Here is a 17,767-nt window from a genome sequence, read left to right as displayed (position 1 = left end):
AATGGATACACAAAATGTGGTCTATGCATGGAATGGATCATTACTCAGTTTTAAAAAGGAAGGAAATTCTGACACACGCAATAACATGGGTGAATCTTGGCATTATGTCAAGTGACTTCTACAGACAGAAGATTTATGTCCCCCCCAAATTCATGTATTGAGTTTAATCCCCAAGGTGATGGTATTAGAAGTTGGTGGCCTTTGGGGACCATGAAGTCATGAGGGTGGAGCCTTCATGAATAGAATTAGCGCCCCTAGAAAGAGACCGTCCAGAGCTCCCTCGCCCATTCCACCAAGTGAGGATGCAGAAGACCCTCACTAGACACTGAATTTGCCGGCGCCTCGATCTTGGATCTTGGACGTCCCAGCCTCCAAAACTGTGGGAAATCGATTTCTATTGTGTATAAGCAACCCAGTCTATGGTGTTCTTTTACAGCAGCTCAGAGGAACTGAGACACCGAATAAGCCAGTCACAAAAAGACAAACACTGCATAGTTTCACTTGCCCGAGGGACGTGGAATAGTCAAACTCATAACGATGGGAAGTAAAATGGCGCCTGCCAGGGGTAGACGGCAGGGGAGGAGTAGGGAGCTATTGTTCAATGTGAATAATTATTACCATTGAACTGGACACCTAAAAATGAGAAAGGGTAAATTTTATGTTGTGTGTCCTTGACCATAATTTTAAAAAATTTAAAAAATATGCTAGACATAGCTCAAGAGAACCACAACGAGGGAAAGGAGCTATAGCAGAAATGGACAAAGGAAATACGACCCGTGATCTCACAAGCCTTGTGAAGTTGCTCAAAAGTCTCGTTCTTGTATAAACTCTGCAAGTGCTGCTGTCAAACCCTGTTCTCTGAAGCCCCTCCTCAGTGATGCCTGCTCCTTGGAGGCAGAGCACCTTCAAGAGTGCAGGCTTTGGGGCAAGGAGCTGGGGACGACCCTTGGAGCTGGGGTTGGCCCTTGGCAACGTGGCCTTGTCAGGCGGCTTAACCTCTTTGACCTTCACTTCCTTCTCTGCCTGTGGGTTGCTGTGAGGACCAACTGGGACAAACTGTGCAGAGCTCTCTGCACTGGCCAGTTACCAGTTAAAGAGCAAGAAACGTTAGCCAGCATCACCACTGATGTGGGATCTTACCTGAACATCATACAGGAACCGGAAACGACTCCTTTTACTGGCAGCTTCTCTCACAGCCCAGGCCAGGTCCACTGAGCCCTTCCCACCAATCGACCAGTGATAGCAGGGGACCGCATCAAAGGCACCCGCCCGCTTGGCGAGCTCACACACGAGGTCAATCTCAGCCCGGGTGTCGGTCCTAGTGATGAAAATGTCGGTGGTTTTGCATCTGCATTCATTTAGCAATGTTTTTAAAGACAGGCTAACCATTTCTATAGAACTTTGTTCCCTAACACTGAATATATTTTAAACATCAAAAGTGGTTACATCGTGTTTAAATAAATCAGACTTAAAGAAAAGCACAGGAAAAAAAAAAAAAAAATCCCCCGCAACATGACTCAAATATTTCAAGTTGTTAAGGGTTTTATTGAGAAAATTCCATAACACATCCCTTTGATCATCCACAGTCTTTCAGACAGAAATGCTGGGTGGAATGAAAAAAAGAAAAGGCCCAAGAAATGTAAGTCACTATGTAGCTCTCATTTCCCTGGTCACATCTGAGAACACTTCTGCTGAAATGAAACCAACCCAACCAAACCAAACAAACAGAAAGAGCAGAGTATTTCTGTATACTTTTAGACGAAGCAGAGAAAGACCAAACATCCTAAAACAGAAATCTAGTTCCCAGGGTGGCCCAGAGCAACGACCACGTTTAAAGGAGGCGGCCTGACTTACTTGAAGACATTCAGAGCCACGACCACGGGAACCCCGAAGAGCTGAGCGATCTGAATTTGCTTCTGGAGGTTACAGCAACCGTCTGCCACCAGCTGGATGTTCTGTAAGGAAACCAAAGCCCCTTGCATTGCCTCCTACCACACCTGCCAAACTCAGCTGGCAGGGCTCCCGTGGCAGGTTTTGCTTCCATCTCTGCTCACCTTATGGTGTTAGAAGCTATTCAAGAAGATCCTACAGTCCCTTTTTCCTCTAAGAGAGATGGCTGAAGAAGGAGGGGGCTCATTTCAAAATAACTTCCAGAACTATTCCGAGTCCAATGGCATATGTGGGTCTAGAGTCAGGCAGCTATTTCTGCAGCTGACCAGTGGCCAGGGCATAAGCAATGTGCCCACGCCCTGCAGGCTGGTGGGCTAAAAGGCACAAGGTCGGGGGACGGTGATAAGAGCTGTCCAGCTAGACCCTGCTCGAACCCCTGGCGCCACCTGTAGGAGCAGAGAGGTACTGTTGCCAGTAAACCAAAGTATTTACAGCCGAGTGCAGGACCTCAGCCAAGTCTCTTCCACACCTGAAGGATACCTGGGTATAAGTTTTATAATTGTTTCTGTGCTGGAGACCGCGAGCTGGAGGTAGGGAGCAGTAGATAAAGGCCACATCTATCATTTCTTAAGATTGAAAAGTTCACTGAATGGTCTGTATCCCTTCCTGCCCCCAACCATTTTCTCTAGGATTATTAGAAAAGCGCTTTTCTCCACTTCAGCCCTTTAAATCAGGCAGTCCCCTTACCTCCTCTGTGTATTCTTTCTTAAGAGGAACGCCAGCGGTCACCTGAGGTAAGAGACAAAATGAAGTTTAATCTCATTAACATGCTTCCTCTAATTGATCGAGATATGAAAGAAAAACAAATCATAGTCACTTTGGGGGAAGGGACCTTTAAAAGCACATTTTGTACTTGTAAACCAGTAACTGGCAGTCCTGGCTGACCATGAGGTCTTGTGGGAAGCTTTTTAGAAAGACTGATTCCTCAGCTCCTCCAAGACCAATTAAAGCAGGATTTCTGGGAGTGGGACCCACAATCAGTAATATTTAAAAACTCCCCCAGGCAATTCTAAGTTGAGGCAAAATTGAGAACTTTCATACTGCTGCTTATTCTCCCAGCATAAAATGGAATTGACAATATGATCAATACCTGATTTATACAGAGTGCACCATTGTTTTGAAATAAATCCTAAGTCATTTTAAAGTGATGCAATTACTATTTTGGGGGGAGGGGAGGAGGGCGAGGTTGGCCAAAAGAGTAAAGTTGAGGGAAGGCAGGAGTTTTGCCCAAGGTTACAGAGCAAAGGGGAACAGAACGAGGACTCGAATGTAATAGGGTCCTGAAGCCCAATTTAGTACCTTTCCACAATCCCGCACGGCTTCTGTCGATGGCCTGCTACTGGTTTTGGTGAAACACGAGAAAACATTTTGATTTACTGAGAATACGGCGACTTACTCTCAGTGGAAGAGGCCTTGAGACTATGAGAAATGCTTCGGCAAGAAGTTACCTCTGTGACAGATTGTTTTTGGATAGTGTGTGAAAACAAAGTATTTTCAGATGCGTTTTCCCAGCAGTCGTGTGGACAGAAACACTGAGTGAACTTTTCAGTTGGAACAAATAAAATGCTACATTGAGGAGAAGGAACGCAGTGCCGCGGAGCATGCACTGCAAAGGTCTGCAGCACCTGACAGGAGCAAAAGCAGAACAATGGGCTGCATGCAAATTTCAACAAGGGGATCAACTAAGCCAGAAGGTGGTTCTTGAAAAGCCTAACAAAGTCAACAGCACTCTGGTAAGACTTTTTAAAAAAAGGAATGAAAAAATATTATAACTGTACATGCAATAGACAGAATAGAATACTGTGGCAAACTTTATGTCCATATGTTTAAAACCATAGAGAAATTCACAGAGATGTAACTTTTATTAAAGCTCATTTAAGAGACAGAAAACCTATACAGTCTTATAGTCATTAACAAAATTAAATTTATAGTTAAAAATCTACCTCGCACCAATAGGTAACAGACCCAGAGAGTATTACAGGTGAATTCTTCCCACCTTTGAATAAACAGATAATTCTAATATTACAAAATCCCTTATAGGGAATATAAAAAAAAGAAATCCTTCTCAATTTATTTTATGTGGCTAACAGCTCACTCATAAATATAGATTAAAACACTGGGAAACCAGTAAGTAAAATTGAGTCATTCATAAAAAAAGATAGTATATCTCTGTGTTAGATTTATTCAAGGGGATATAAAGTTCATTTAACATTTGAGAGTTAAATAATATAATTTACAGCACTAACAGATCAAAGAGAAAAACCATATCATCTCAACAGATGAAGAAAATAATTCTTCCACACGCATTTAGTATAAAAACTTGGCAAACTAGGAATAAAAGGCAACTTCTTTAACCCGATAAAAGAACCTATACTAAAAAATCTATAGAAAACATTATATTTAGTGATGAACTATTAAAAGCATTTTCTTTCATATCAGGAATAAGAAAAGGATGCCCCGCTATCACCACTCCTATTTAATACTGCTGCATCTAGGAAGACTTTGTTATGACAAGGGAAAAAGTACAAAGACTGGAAAGAAACAAAATTGTCATTATTTCAGATATGACTGCCCATATAGAACTTCCAAAAATATCTATATCTAAAGTAGTACAATTAATAAGAGGATTTTTTAAGTCATGGGGATGTCATGGTGACTATGATTAATAATACTCTGTTGCATGCTTGAAAGTTGCTGAGAATAAATCTTAAAAACCCTCATCATAAGAAAGAAAAAGAATAAGACATTTGTAATTATGTATGTGGTGATCCCTTTGTAATGGATACAAATCATTATGCTGTACACCTGAAACTGGCATAATGTTATATGTCACTTATATGTCAATTAAAAAAAAAGGAATTTAGAGAGATCATGGTATATAAAAGCAGTATATAAGAATCCAGAAGTTAAAAAAAAAAGATTCCAGAGGTAACTGTTACACTATTTAAAAATATGAACTGCACAAGAACAAATCTATAAAAGGATATAATTTGTGCAATAAACTGTAAATCTTTATTAAAATATATTTTAAAAGCCCTAAATCAATGAAGAGATGTCTCATGTTTTTAGAGAGCTGTCAGATGTCCCTAAATTGATCTATTGATTTAATGCCATTTCAATAAAAATCCTAACAAATTCTTCACGGAACTTGCTGAGCTAATTCTACAATACACATGGAAGGAGAAAGGTCCCTACAGGCCAGGCACGCATGGGGACAGAGGATGACCTTGGAGGCTTGGCCTACAGGCTACCAGCACAGCCCAGACCTATGTAACTAGACCAGAGCAAGTGAAGGAAGGCCCCAGAAAAAGACCTACATATGTATGGGAAATTGATTTATGACATAGTAGGCTTGAAGATCAGAAAGGAGGGACTATTTCAGTAAATAGTGTCAGGCCAGTTGGTTATTAACCCAGAAGAAAATGAAATCAGATCTAGTCATTACACCATACACCAAAAATTAGTGATATTGGGTGTGACAGTTACTTCTATGTGTCAATTTGGAACATGGGGCGCCCAAATATTTGGCCACACACTATTTGGGGTGTTTCAGTGAGGGTGTTTTCTGAATGAGAATAACATTTACATTGGTGGACTCGGAGTCAAGCAGGCCGTTCCCCACAATGTGACGGGCCACATCCAATCAGTTGAAATGTCTGACTAGAGCTCAGAGACGGTGCAAGAGCAAATTCTCCAACAGGAAGCCCTGTGCCTGGGCCTGAGACAGGAATATTGGCTCTCCCGCGTCTCCAGCCTCCTGGCCCACTCTGCAGAGTTTGGACGTGTCTGTCAGCCTCCATAACTGCTCAAACCAATTCCTTATAATAAATCTCTTTCTATATAAATACACATTCTATTGGTTTTGAAGTGTCCTCCTTTACACTGTGGGTTTAGAGAACTCACTGTGAAACGAAACTATAACAGAATGTTGGTTTTCTTACGTTGCGCCAAGAACACTCAGCACTTTAGAAGGCAGGATATGAACTGAAAATGATTAGGGCTAAAATGGGCAAGTTCAGGGGGTCACTGGATTTTCCACTGCACAATTATGGAAAACAACCAAGCTGAATAAACATAAGAGACAGCCATGGTTATCTGTATAATGATATCAAAAGGAAGTAGAAATTATAATGGATCAAAAGCATTATCATGGAGCTGCTTCAAGTAAGAAGAAATGACTCTGAGATGGATAATGTGGGATATAGGATTAGGACGATGAAAGTTCATTTATTATTCAATTATTGAAAACATTTCCTGGATACGGACTATGCCAGGCACCAGGGATACACAAATTAATAGAACATAGTCCTTAATCTCAAGGAATTCAAAGTGGAGTAGGGAGACATACATATAGATATTCATAAAACAATGACACAGAAGGCATTGCTGAAGCCCAGGAGAGCGATGCTCAAATTTCGCCCTGCTTCCTGATCCTCCCCTTATTATCCTCCACCTTTATCTGTGACTTGAGCCCTGTCACAATTGTCATTGGCATGAAACCATGACTCTAAGTGAAGTGGAAGATTAAGGCGAGCGGAAAATGCAACCATTGTAAACAATGAGCACATATGTTAAGGTGAATCGAAATAGGATTATAAATCATGTAGAGAATTTTTATAGGAAAGAGCCTAGAGTGTGGAAAAGCATTGGACTTGAAGCCAAGAGACCTTGACTGTTACATCGGATGAGTCCCCTCAATCGATGTGTGATGCTAATCAAGACACTGAATCCTGCAGCTCAGTAATTTTGTCTTCATAAAGACTGAACCAGGCTAGACAACCTCAAAGCTCTTTCCAGGATATTAAAACTCTTGGATTTTATAATTTTCAGGATGCTAAACAAGGAGAGAGAATGTCGTATGTGTCTTATGTCAGCAGAAATAGTTTTTTGAAGACAGAAGTTGGTATATAGATTCAAAATCTAAAGCCAAGGAGCAATTGCAGCTGCAAGTGGGGCTTTGGGCAAAATCAGGATCCTTTAGGATTCACCCGCCACCTTGTAATGGACGTTACATCAATCTTCCATTTGAAATAATGATGAAGCTTTAGGCTAAAATGAAGTGGTTAAGAGTGGACTTGTGATTCAGAAAATGTTCACCCTTCATTAATATGCAGCTCTGCTCAGTGGGCACTGTAGGAGGTTTGGATCTAAGTCCCAGGCTTCCGATCTGGCTCTCTGCTGGCCAGGTGACAACTTCCCAGTCCCCAAACCCATCAAACCTCAACTTTATGGTCTGTAAAATGGTCTAAAAATAAAGCCTGCCTCTCTTAGGACAAAGACTTGCTAGGATGAGTAAACAATGAGTAGCATTTGTCTTGCTATGCAACAATCATTGATTATAGGACTTTTGTGTACACAGGGTACCTAAGAAATCAGATCTGGCAGTCTGTGCAGCAGATCAACAGTATAAATGATAAAGCCACTCTAAACGATTTTATTTCAAAGATAATTAATCATGTAACATTTCATATTCTCCCTTTGAAAATACAGGGGTACCTAAAAATGAAAAAAAGAAAAACACTACACTTTGGAGAAATTAAAACAATTTCTTTTCAGATGTGTGTAAAATTGGCATAGAAGAGGTTAATATAGTCTTTAAAAATGTTAAAACTAAATTTGTTCAAGCAAAGCTCTCAGAAATAACTGTGTTATAAGAGAATTATAAAGTGAACTCATAATAAACAGAAACAGAAGGAGCACAGTTCTAAGTCGGTATAAACATTGGACAACCTCGCCCCAAAGCCTCTGTCCTCCCACTACCGTGGGGTTATGAAATGTTGACAGGAGCTTCAGATATGAATCTTAGGACTAAAAAGTGGTTACATTATGCTCCTTTCCAAAATATCACTTCGCAGTAACTTTGCAGGTGTTACTATTTACTAGAACATACTAAACTCTAAGTGCCCTTTCATGCTGATTTGTGAAAAAGGACACCCTTTTAGAAAACTGGAGTTATTAAGCAGGTTTAAATTTTTCCAATGTTAGATTCTGCTTTGTCTTAATGTGAAAATGGGTTTTCCTGGGCACGGAGCCTGGGACTTACGCTTGGCCCGCCCCCATGCATCTTCAGCGCGCGCACTGTGGCCACCAGCACCACGACATTGGGCACCAAGCCAGAGGCTCGACACTTGATGTTGAAGAATTTCTCCATGCCAATGTCAGCACCAAAGCCGGCTTCAGTCACTGTGGAGAATCAAGTTGGAAAGTTGTTATTATCTTCTAAAAACCAAGAGTATAAGGTTTGGCAACCATTGGTATGGTTCAAATCCAAGGAAGAGCTGCAATTATTCCCCACCACCTCCAGGTTACTACGCAGCACTGTATCTTGTTCATAGGCAAAGGTAAACTGATGCTCCCAGTTTTAGAAAATGATCTACTTCCTACATTCCCTGAAATAATGGCTCTCTGCTTCATACCGCTGTGCCTTCAGTATTCTTTGCCAAGGCCTCAATTTTCCTTGCCAGTACAGTGATTCTGAGCAAAGTGCTTCTTAACACCGATGGGATTTTCAACTTCTTAATTAGATTCCAAACTGTATCAAAGAACACTGCTAGCACAATGACCACAGAAGATCCTCTCTCTTTATATCAACATAGAATCAATCATATTTTGGTGCCACCTGGTCACTTGTTGATTGACAACATTTAAGTTAGTTGAGTGGCTTAAGGAGGTTGATCATCAGATTTGATAGAACATAGCATCTTTACCCCATAACCATAGAGGGTACTATAGGTGTTCAGAATGAGTCTCCCCAGAATGTGCCACTCTGGCATGCGGATTATTTTGAGCTTAAGACAGCCCAGTCTTGCACACCATCACTAGAGATATCTATGAAGATTATGAGCTAGGTGTGATGGGGGAAATGCCATAGGGCTTGGAGACCAGTCCTCTCTCTGTCCTATAGTCTCTGCATTGCCCAGCAAACACTTGTTTTTCCATCTGTATGTGAATTCCTCCCCTTGGAAATCCCAGACTTCTGCCCCTTCTCTTTAATTCAGAAGGGTGTATAAGTCCCAAATACCTGATAGCCAAGGAGCCCCATAGTCTTATGGTGTCCCCGTACATACAAAATTAAACTGGATTTTCTCCTGTCAATCTGTCTCATGTTAACTTAATTCATAAATCAGTCAGAAGAATTTAGAAGGGTGAGGGAGAAAATTTTCCTTTCTGACCACACTCATCTTTAGCCATCCCCCTCCCCCCGCCACTGAGGGAGCATCGAGTCCTCAGACACGAAGGAAAGCTCAAGGACCAGCAGCACCTGGGGCTTATGGGAAATGCAGAGTCTCGGGCCCTACCCCAGACCCACTCAATGAGATCAGCATTTCAGTAAGACCCCAGGTGAGAGGAATGCCTATTGACATATGAGAAGCATGCTGCTCTAGGAAAGGAATACTATTAATGTAACAAAAACGAAATATTTCTGAAATATAGTCTATGTACTGACAGGAGAAACATGGCCATAATTTACAGCAGAGATATAAATTGGCAGTAAAAAAAATGTACTAAGATAAAATGAAAACATTTAAAATGTGAAAGAATGAAGATATCTATTTCTAGCATTCGCCAAGTACACACATTTTAATAAGTATTAAGGAAATCAAAATAATCAAATGTCACATAATTTCAAACTCTAAACAGATCAACCAACTGATCTGATTCTTTATGGTTTCCTTTTAGTACTTCATATGCTCATATAATTTTTATACAGTAGGTACAATTTTGTAGTTCTGCTCCTTTACTTTAAAATTATCAGTTTTCTTGTTGTATAAACTTTCAAAATTTATAACTCTAACTGGCAGCTTATAATTTTGTTATATTGATGTACCAAGATTTACAAATTGTTTCCCCTGTTATTGGACGTTTGGGTTGTTTCCAATATAAATAATGCTGCAAAATATCTGTCCATATGAGCTTTAACCTCTTTGAATTTATATTCTTGGAATAAATTCCCAAGGGTGAGAGTATGGGGCCAGAGTATTTAAAAAAAATTTATGACTGTTGATATGCTTTTGACAAATTGAAAAAAAATTCCTTTAAAAATACTCAATTTGGAATAATTATAACTACCAGTCATTTTGTCCTTTATTATATTTTCTTTGAATAAGCAGTGTAGCAGAACAATTTAAAAAAGTAGAAGGGGCTCCTTTTGACACCGTATTTGGGACAACTCTAGGGACTTTATCAGTGGTGGTCAAAACCAGAGCTCTTGACAGTAATGATTCCTCTGTCAGGGGTGCCCCTGGTAAAACCAGTGCTAACATGAGCGTGGTGGTGGTATAGTGGGCCCCAGGAGAGGAACATTCAGTTGACTTTGTCAAAAGCCAGTATAGAGTAGGCTCCCATTAGGGGAAAAGACACACAGCAAGGCCATCAGTACTCGATTACTGGTGACCATCCTGCTGGTCATTATCAACGACAGACCACAGAGAGACAGACAGGATCCAGAATCCCTCCCAGCTGTGCAGTCGTGGCGAGTTATTTAACCCACATGAGCCTCCATGTCCTCATCTGACTTGTTGGGAGGACTAAGTGGAGTGGATAATGCTCACAAAAATGGCTGGCATCATTATCACCAAAAGAACAGATTTCCCATGTGGTAGGAATCATATTCAGTTCTTAAGCTCTTGTCGACTTCCTGCTATGTCCAGGCATTTTCCAGTCCCTTCTTTAACTCACTGTCCAAGCTTCAGCTCAGATGTTCTGTCTCCTAAAATCTGCCCTGATCCTCTCAGGCGGACTTAGCCATCCCTTCTGCTCCTCCTAGGCCCCAGGTTTGCCCCTTACGGGCCCATATCTGTTTCCACATACAGCATCCTAATTAGATGTAGATCTATCTCCCATTTGTGGGACAGGGACCATAACTACTCATCTTTGTATCTCCAGTACCTGGCACATACAAATAAAGGAATTAACAAAGGTATGAAGAAACTATCAGAGTGGGACTTGGAGCCAATAATGATCTGAAGTAAAGGCTATCACTCAGTGGAGACGGGGAGAATACACAGAACACAGAATCCAGCAGAACTAAGTGTTCTTGTACATCCCTGCCAGACTTCTCTTTTTCTCTTCAAATACAAAAGTTTTAATAAAAGGTATAAATGTCATATCTGATAAAGATAGGCCATCTCAAAAGTCTAGATGGCCTAGCTAAGCTTACATTCATATTTTAAGAGACAAATTGGAAAAAAATGAAAGCAACCACCAGTAGTAACAGAGAACTTCAGGGAAGAAAACAGAATGCAGTAATAAAAGTCCAGGGACTGCAGCTTCCAGATGCAAAGGAAATATGAGGCAAATAATGTGAAGAGAACAGAAGTGCCCAGTCCTTATCCTTTGAAAACTTTTCTGCAATTATGTAATCATCATGCTGTTTGCTTTCACATAATCAGGCTGCTGAGGAAAACAGAGAGCATGGAAAAGGTAAGCTGATATGCAATCAGTAGTTAATATAAAATAAGGAACACAGGAAGGTGTTATCAACAAGTATGAATTTGGAAATAGACACTGTGAAGTGCTGTGTATCTGTGTCTTACTACCTCAAGGGGTCTTGATGTGTGAAGGGGACAAACCACTCTTATGGGCAGGTTCCCTTTCCTAGGTACTTCCTAGGAATTGTCAACACAAAAAACCTGCAAGTTTAGTTTTCCCAGTGATATGAAATAAGCATGTACCACAGTCACGGCTGTCCAAAAATGCCAATTCATGGTTACCTAAAAATGCCAAGTCATGGTTACCTAAAAACACCAAGTCATGGTTACCTTAAAATTCTGAGTCATGGTTACCATGACTCTCATGTTAGTGGCTACCTGTTGCGATAACAACACGCTGTTACAATAGAGACTGGCTCTTATGACAGTAGCTTCCTGTCTCGACAGTTGAGGCCTGTCATGGTATAGGTGGCCAGTTACGATGGTGGCTTTCTCTCGTGACTGTAACCACCTTCCGTGATAGTTGCTTGCTGTCTCATGAGAGGCTAACTCTCGCAATATAGCATGGCTTTCACGAGAATGGCTGCCTCTCGCAATAACAGAGCACTGTTGTGCTACAGATTGGCTCCCGGCACTGTAGCTTCCTGTCAAGACCACAGAAGCCTATTACTGTAGTGGTGGCCTGTTGCAATAGTGGCCACCTGTCATAATGGCTCCTTCTTGTGACTGTAGCCATCTGTCGCAATAGCGGCTTGCTGTCACGATAGAAGCTAACGCTCAAGAGTGGCCGCCTGTCTCAATGGTAGCTTTGTTGTCGTGATAGCAGCCGCATAGCATGATAGTGGTCTCATCTCGCGACAGTGGCCTTTGCTGTCGCAATGGTGGCCACAATCCGCGATGGTGGCTGCATGTCGCAACAGTGACTGCATATCGCGATGGTGGCCTTGCTATCACAATAGGAGCCGCATATTGCGATGGCGGTCGCATGTCGCGATGGGGCGCTGCATATCGCGATAGGGGCCAAATGTCACGATGAGGACCACATGTCATGGTAGGAGCCACGTATAGTTATGGTGGCCACATGTTGCAGCAGTGGTCACATGTCCCGATAGTGGTCACATGTTGTGATAGTGGGTACATATCGTGATGGTGGCCACATGTCGCAAAGGTGGTTGCATATTGCGATGGTGACCCCATATCACAATAGGGGGCGCATATCGCAATAGGGGTCACGTGTCACGATAGTGGTCGCATGTCTCGACAGTGCACGCACCTGTCGTGATAGGGGCTACATGTCGCAATAGTGTCCTTATTGTCACAACATCAGCTTTACTGTCATGATAGTGGCTTTTGCTGTTGCGATAGTGGTCGCCTGCCACGACAGTGCTTTGCTGTCAGGATAGAGGCTAACTCTTGTGATAGAAGCTAACTTTCATGATAGTGACCTCCTGTCTCAATAGAGGTCAACTCTCGGGATAGTGGCTTTGCTGTTGCGATAGAAGCTGACTTGTGATAGTGGCTGCCTATCACGATAGAAGCTAACTCTCACCATAGCGGCCACCTGTCTCTAGAGATGCTAACTCTCATGATAATGGCCGCCTATCACAATAGAAGCTAACTCTTACCATAGTGGCCACCTATCTCAAAAGAGGCTAACTCTCGTGGTAATGGTTGCCTATCGCGATAGAAGCTAAATCTTGCAAGAGTGGCCACCTCACTCAATAGTGACTGCCTCTTGTGATACTGGCTGACTCACAATACTGGCTGCCTCATGACAGTGTCTTCCTCTCATGATTCTGGCTGTCTCTCATGATAGTGGTTGCCTCTCGTGTTAGTGTCTTCCTCTCATAACAGTGGCCTCCTGTAGCAATAGTGTCTGTCTATTGCGACAGTGTCTGCCTCTTTGAATAGTGGTTGCCTCTTGCGATGTTGGCTGCCTGTCATGATAATGGCTGCCTCTCCTGACAGCTATCTATCGTGATAGTGACTGGCCAGGTAGCTGCCTCTTGTGATAGTTGCTACCTATCGTGATAGTACCCAGCCGGGAAGTTGCCTCTCACAATAGTAGCTGCCTGTTGTGGTCTTGCCCAGCCAGGAAGCTACCACTGGTGATAGTAGCTGCCTGTCACAATGTATCTCAGCCAGGGAGATGCCTATTGTGATATTGTGCAGCCCAATAGTTGCCTGTCATGTTATTGTCCTGTAGATGAAAAAGGGACCATACGTTAAACCTGACAAATTCAGGTGAGGCCTGCATGGCAGTCTTACAAACACAGAGACATAAAGTAAACACATAAGATGCTCTGAAATTTAAACTTTCTAATTAGAAGTGAGTCATGATGTGTACAGTAGTCCCTCTCTATATAGTGGTTCACTTATCGCGGCCTCACTGTATCGTGGGATTTTTAAAAATATTATACTTAATTATTTATTGCAGATTTTTCGCTATATCAAGGGATTTTGCGGTACTGTATACGTATGTTGTTAAAATTACACAGGTTTAAGAGTGTAGAATATGTTTAAGAACATAAATAGTGTTTATAAAAGTGTGGAAAAGGTTAATAAGGGAGTGGGAAAGGTTAATAGGGACTGGGAATGGTTTATAAGTGTGTGGGAAGGGTTTATAAAGCCTTAAAATATATATAAATACTAAAATAAATGTAAGGCTCCTACTTCGCGGATTCTCACCTATCGCGGGGGGGTGTCTAGAACGTGATACCCGCGATAAGTGAGGGAATACTGTATTCCCTTATTGTTTTCACTACTCTTAATACAGTCTAAAAGAGATACGGGCTGAAGAATTATTTAGCGTTGATTTTAATATGAACTTGTTCTTGACTCATCAGGCAAGTACACTTACTATGACTGAGCATTCCTGAAAAGCATGTAATGTAGACTTCTGAAAGCTGCATATTTTCAAAAGGCTTGCAGGAAAACGTTTGCACATGCCACAGTTATTTGTCTTGGCAATCTCTTTTATGCAGGGTGGAGGGGGGGTTACAGTGAGTCCACTTACAACATGAATGAAAACAGGAAACACTGGGTGATTTATTGTGTAAGCACAGAAGCTATTAAATTATAATTGTGTAGCATGGCTTGATTCAAACTTTAAAAGCCATAATCTGCTCAGAAAGGAAGTGTCAGTGGGTCTGGCCTGGGAAGGACTGCCTCTGGGAACAAACACTGTTAGGCACAGCACAGGAAGCGGAGCTCTGGGTTCAAGGGGAGAGTGACAACAGGGACAAGCGGGCGGCTGGCCTCCCATGTTGATCCACTAGATGCCCTGAGTCATACTGTACAAAGCGAACAGAAGCAACAACAAACAGCAGCTACGCAGTACGGGAGGCACGTGGGCTGTCTATGCAGCTCTTCAATGAGGCAGAGAGATGATTTTTATACTGTGATCTGCTAATTCTTTTTTTTTTAAAGTGCTAACATCATCACCTCATACGGGCAGGCTCTACACGTTATAGGTGCACGCAGTCCTAGAGCCATGAGAGAACTAACCTCTGTCGTGCTCCCAGGTGCCAGGAAAGTGACGTTCTTGGGATAAGATGCCACTGCGGTGTCCCAGGTCCCACAGGTCTGCTCCCTGTGTTCCACACTTTCTGCCACTTGGCATGCTGCTACTCAAAAGCATTTCTGCTTGAACACATGCACCCCAGAATTTAGGGAAAAACTTCACGTCTTCTCATTCACCAATTTACTGAACTTCTATGATTTTGCTTCGCATTTAAACAACGACCTATGTGCTCATGTCCTCATTTAGTGAGGAAACAGTACATTTTTAATGCGACAAAGATGAGAAAAACTAATTACCTAATGAAAAAAGAACATCTTTCTGACCTTTCCTTTTTCACTTTTTCTTACTTAAATTCCCGTTGGTATTTTAAACTTTGTATTTATCTGCCATTACTAAGCTTGTAAATTTGAATTCAATTGTGTTTCACATTTACTTCTGAATGGTCTCATGTTTTGGTGCATACATGTACTGAACCTATTTCTATGGAATCACAAACTGTGTTGGTCAGTGGTTGTCAACTGGGGACAGCACTGTGCCCAGGAACACTTGGCAGTGTCAGGAAGCACTTTTGGTTGTTGTTTATGGCATTTAGCAGGTAGAGGCCAGGGATGCTGCTAAACATCATATAGTGCACAGGACAGCCTAAAAAATAAAAATTAAAAACAAAAAAAAAAATCCCAGAATTAACCATGCAAAATGCCAGCAGACTGAGACACTGCTCCAGTTTGATCATGACAAAGGAGCCTCGCTTGAGCTTTCTAGATACTCTTTCTGAGAATGTTACAAAGGCATCAGATGCAACAATACACAACTGTACATGATTATGATGTTAACAATAACCTTACACGCCCTACCATCCTCACACATGAATAATCACAGTAAAAATTCCACTCAGCACGGTCTCACATGCTGTGTCAACAGTGCGGTCACTCCAGCATGGCAGTTCCTGGTGATGAAAAGCAGCATCTCACTGGTGACAGCTGCACTGACTCCCTAGGGAATCAGGGAGAGACGAACAGGAAAAAACCCGGGACAACGCAGGTGACAGCAATGGCCAGTCTTATTGCTAAGAACAAACATTCACGAAGAGGAAAAGCTGGTCTAGTTTGAGACTGGGGCCCACGGAGAGGCGCCGAACTAACATTTGCTCACTGTCTAAGGGCCAGGCACATACTAGACCTCCCCTGTGTCATTTCACACCTGCGAGGTACCTTTATGCTCCACTTGCAGCTTAGGAAGCTGAGGATTAGCACCCACAGGTCACCCAGCTATAAGGCAACAGATCCTGGACTGAGCAAGGCCTGTGGGAGCGCAGTCTCTGCCAGGGTCCCCACCCACACTGCCTTTGCAGTTGATCAACGATTGATGCAGGTTTGCTGAGAGGCTCAGCGGTGTGGGAAGTTCCTCTGCCAATGAAAATCTTCTCGCCTTGTACTTCAATATTTTGGTATCTAAGAAGCAGCTCTAAATTCTCCTCCTGAACTCCGATAGGTGTGCCCGGACTGGTTTCCTAACAGCGAAATGGCCCTGCCGTCATCACACAAAGTAGGCCATCAGGAGTCTTCTCTATTAGGATGGGCCATTCCTTCCTTCTTTTTCTGACCGAATCCAGAAATTTGTTTTCTCTCTTGGAGCAATTCATTTAGGGATGACGCACCACGATCCTTAGTTCTTGGTCTGCATGCCAACAGTGCTGCCTCCTGGGCAGCAGCAGGGAGTGTCCTGTACTGGTGCCCACAGCAAGGCCCCTGAGACAGGAAGCTCCGAAGACCGGTTCTGTCCGGGCTTGGCCCCCAGCACCAGCAGAAACGGGCCGAAGGCAGAGAGCACTCGCTCTGCAGTCTGCGCTCCTGAGAGCCAGGAGGCATTTCACCACCTGCCGGCCAGGTGAGTCCGCCCCCAAGACTGGGCTCCCCAGCCTCCTCCAGTCAGGCACCCGGCGTCTGCCCTCCCATCGCTGGCCGGGGAAGTGAGCAAGGACAACTCGCTCGCGTGGGCTTTCTCTGCCAAACGGCGCGCTCCTGTTACCACGGTGAGCACACAGTGGGAGAGAAGGGAACACATACTGCAGGTCTGAAATTCTCATTTTTGCTTTTACACTGGGGAAAATGCTCTTGGGACTCTGAGAGGTAAACTGAAGCAGCAAGATAATTTTTCCTTGAGTTTCTGGCCACTTGACATGCCTGAATATTGTCACCAGAATTGCAAATTGAATTTCCAGCTTGCTCTGTCGCTGAGGGGTCCTTTATTCCATGTGTACTCAGAAGATTAGAACTTTCAGATTTCATAGTCACTTTATAACGATAATAATTTTTCTTTCCATGATACACACAATAAACATATATAGCAAATATAAAACACATTGAGTTTCCCATTACTTTTGGACATGAACTTGAATTTATGGACTGTTAGGGGTCTCACAGAAGAGCTAGTCCTCACAATCAGCTTGGCTTAAAATGAGTTGAGATAAGAAATACATCTGCTCAGGGCAGATTTTGCTAACTTAATGCTCAAAAGAATTTCTTGTAAACAGAAAGAGGAATAAAACTGTAGTTTTCATTCCATCAGCACTTTAATTTCTCATGACAAATCAGAAATAAAAATAAAACCTTTGTACAGGAAGAAGTAAGGTATATGCTGGACTGGACTTCGTTCTGAAGCACTGTGGGCTATAATTCCTGAGCAATGCTAAAGGAAACGGAAACTGGATTCTTCAAACTGTCTTCTTCTGCCCTATGTAAACATGTCTATTCAGCTGCAGCTGCCTGCAGATAAACGCAGGGAAAGTGGAGTTCAAAGTCACAGAACTACATGAATTCTGAACTTGAGCACAAGGTGGGCTAGCCTTTGAGGATTTTAATCA

At 42.5% G+C, this 17,767-nt stretch overlaps 1 protein-coding gene across 3 annotated transcripts in view; it reads right to left on the bottom strand.

The window, feature by feature from the left end:
* The window catches only part of MTHFD1L (methylenetetrahydrofolate dehydrogenase (NADP+ dependent) 1 like), a 192,234-nt gene that overhangs the window by 70,170 nt on the left and 104,297 nt on the right, over positions 1-17,767 (bottom strand). For all 3 annotated transcript variants that reach the window (XR_016511660.1, XM_090279977.1, XM_090279978.1), the window contains 4 exons: positions 7,994-8,133; positions 2,638-2,679; positions 1,855-1,955; positions 1,141-1,318 (listed from right to left, as the gene is read on the bottom strand). Coding sequence is in view for 2 of the 3 variants with exons in the window: in XM_090279977.1 (XP_090136103.1) it covers positions 1,141-1,318; positions 1,855-1,955; positions 2,638-2,679; positions 7,994-8,133 (461 nt within the window). In the remaining variant the exon portion in view is untranslated. The remainder of the gene's footprint in view (positions 1-1,140; positions 1,319-1,854; positions 1,956-2,637; positions 2,680-7,993; positions 8,134-17,767) is intronic.

Source organism: Furipterus horrens, unplaced genomic scaffold (genome assembly GCF_987537825.1).
Source record: "Furipterus horrens unplaced genomic scaffold, mFurHor1.1.pri manual_scaffold_6, whole genome shotgun sequence".
In the NCBI taxonomy this organism is placed as follows: domain Eukaryota; kingdom Metazoa; phylum Chordata; class Mammalia; order Chiroptera; family Furipteridae; genus Furipterus; species Furipterus horrens.
Note: the sequence above shows the minus strand (reverse complement) of the source record. Positions and strands in the feature narration are given on the sequence as shown.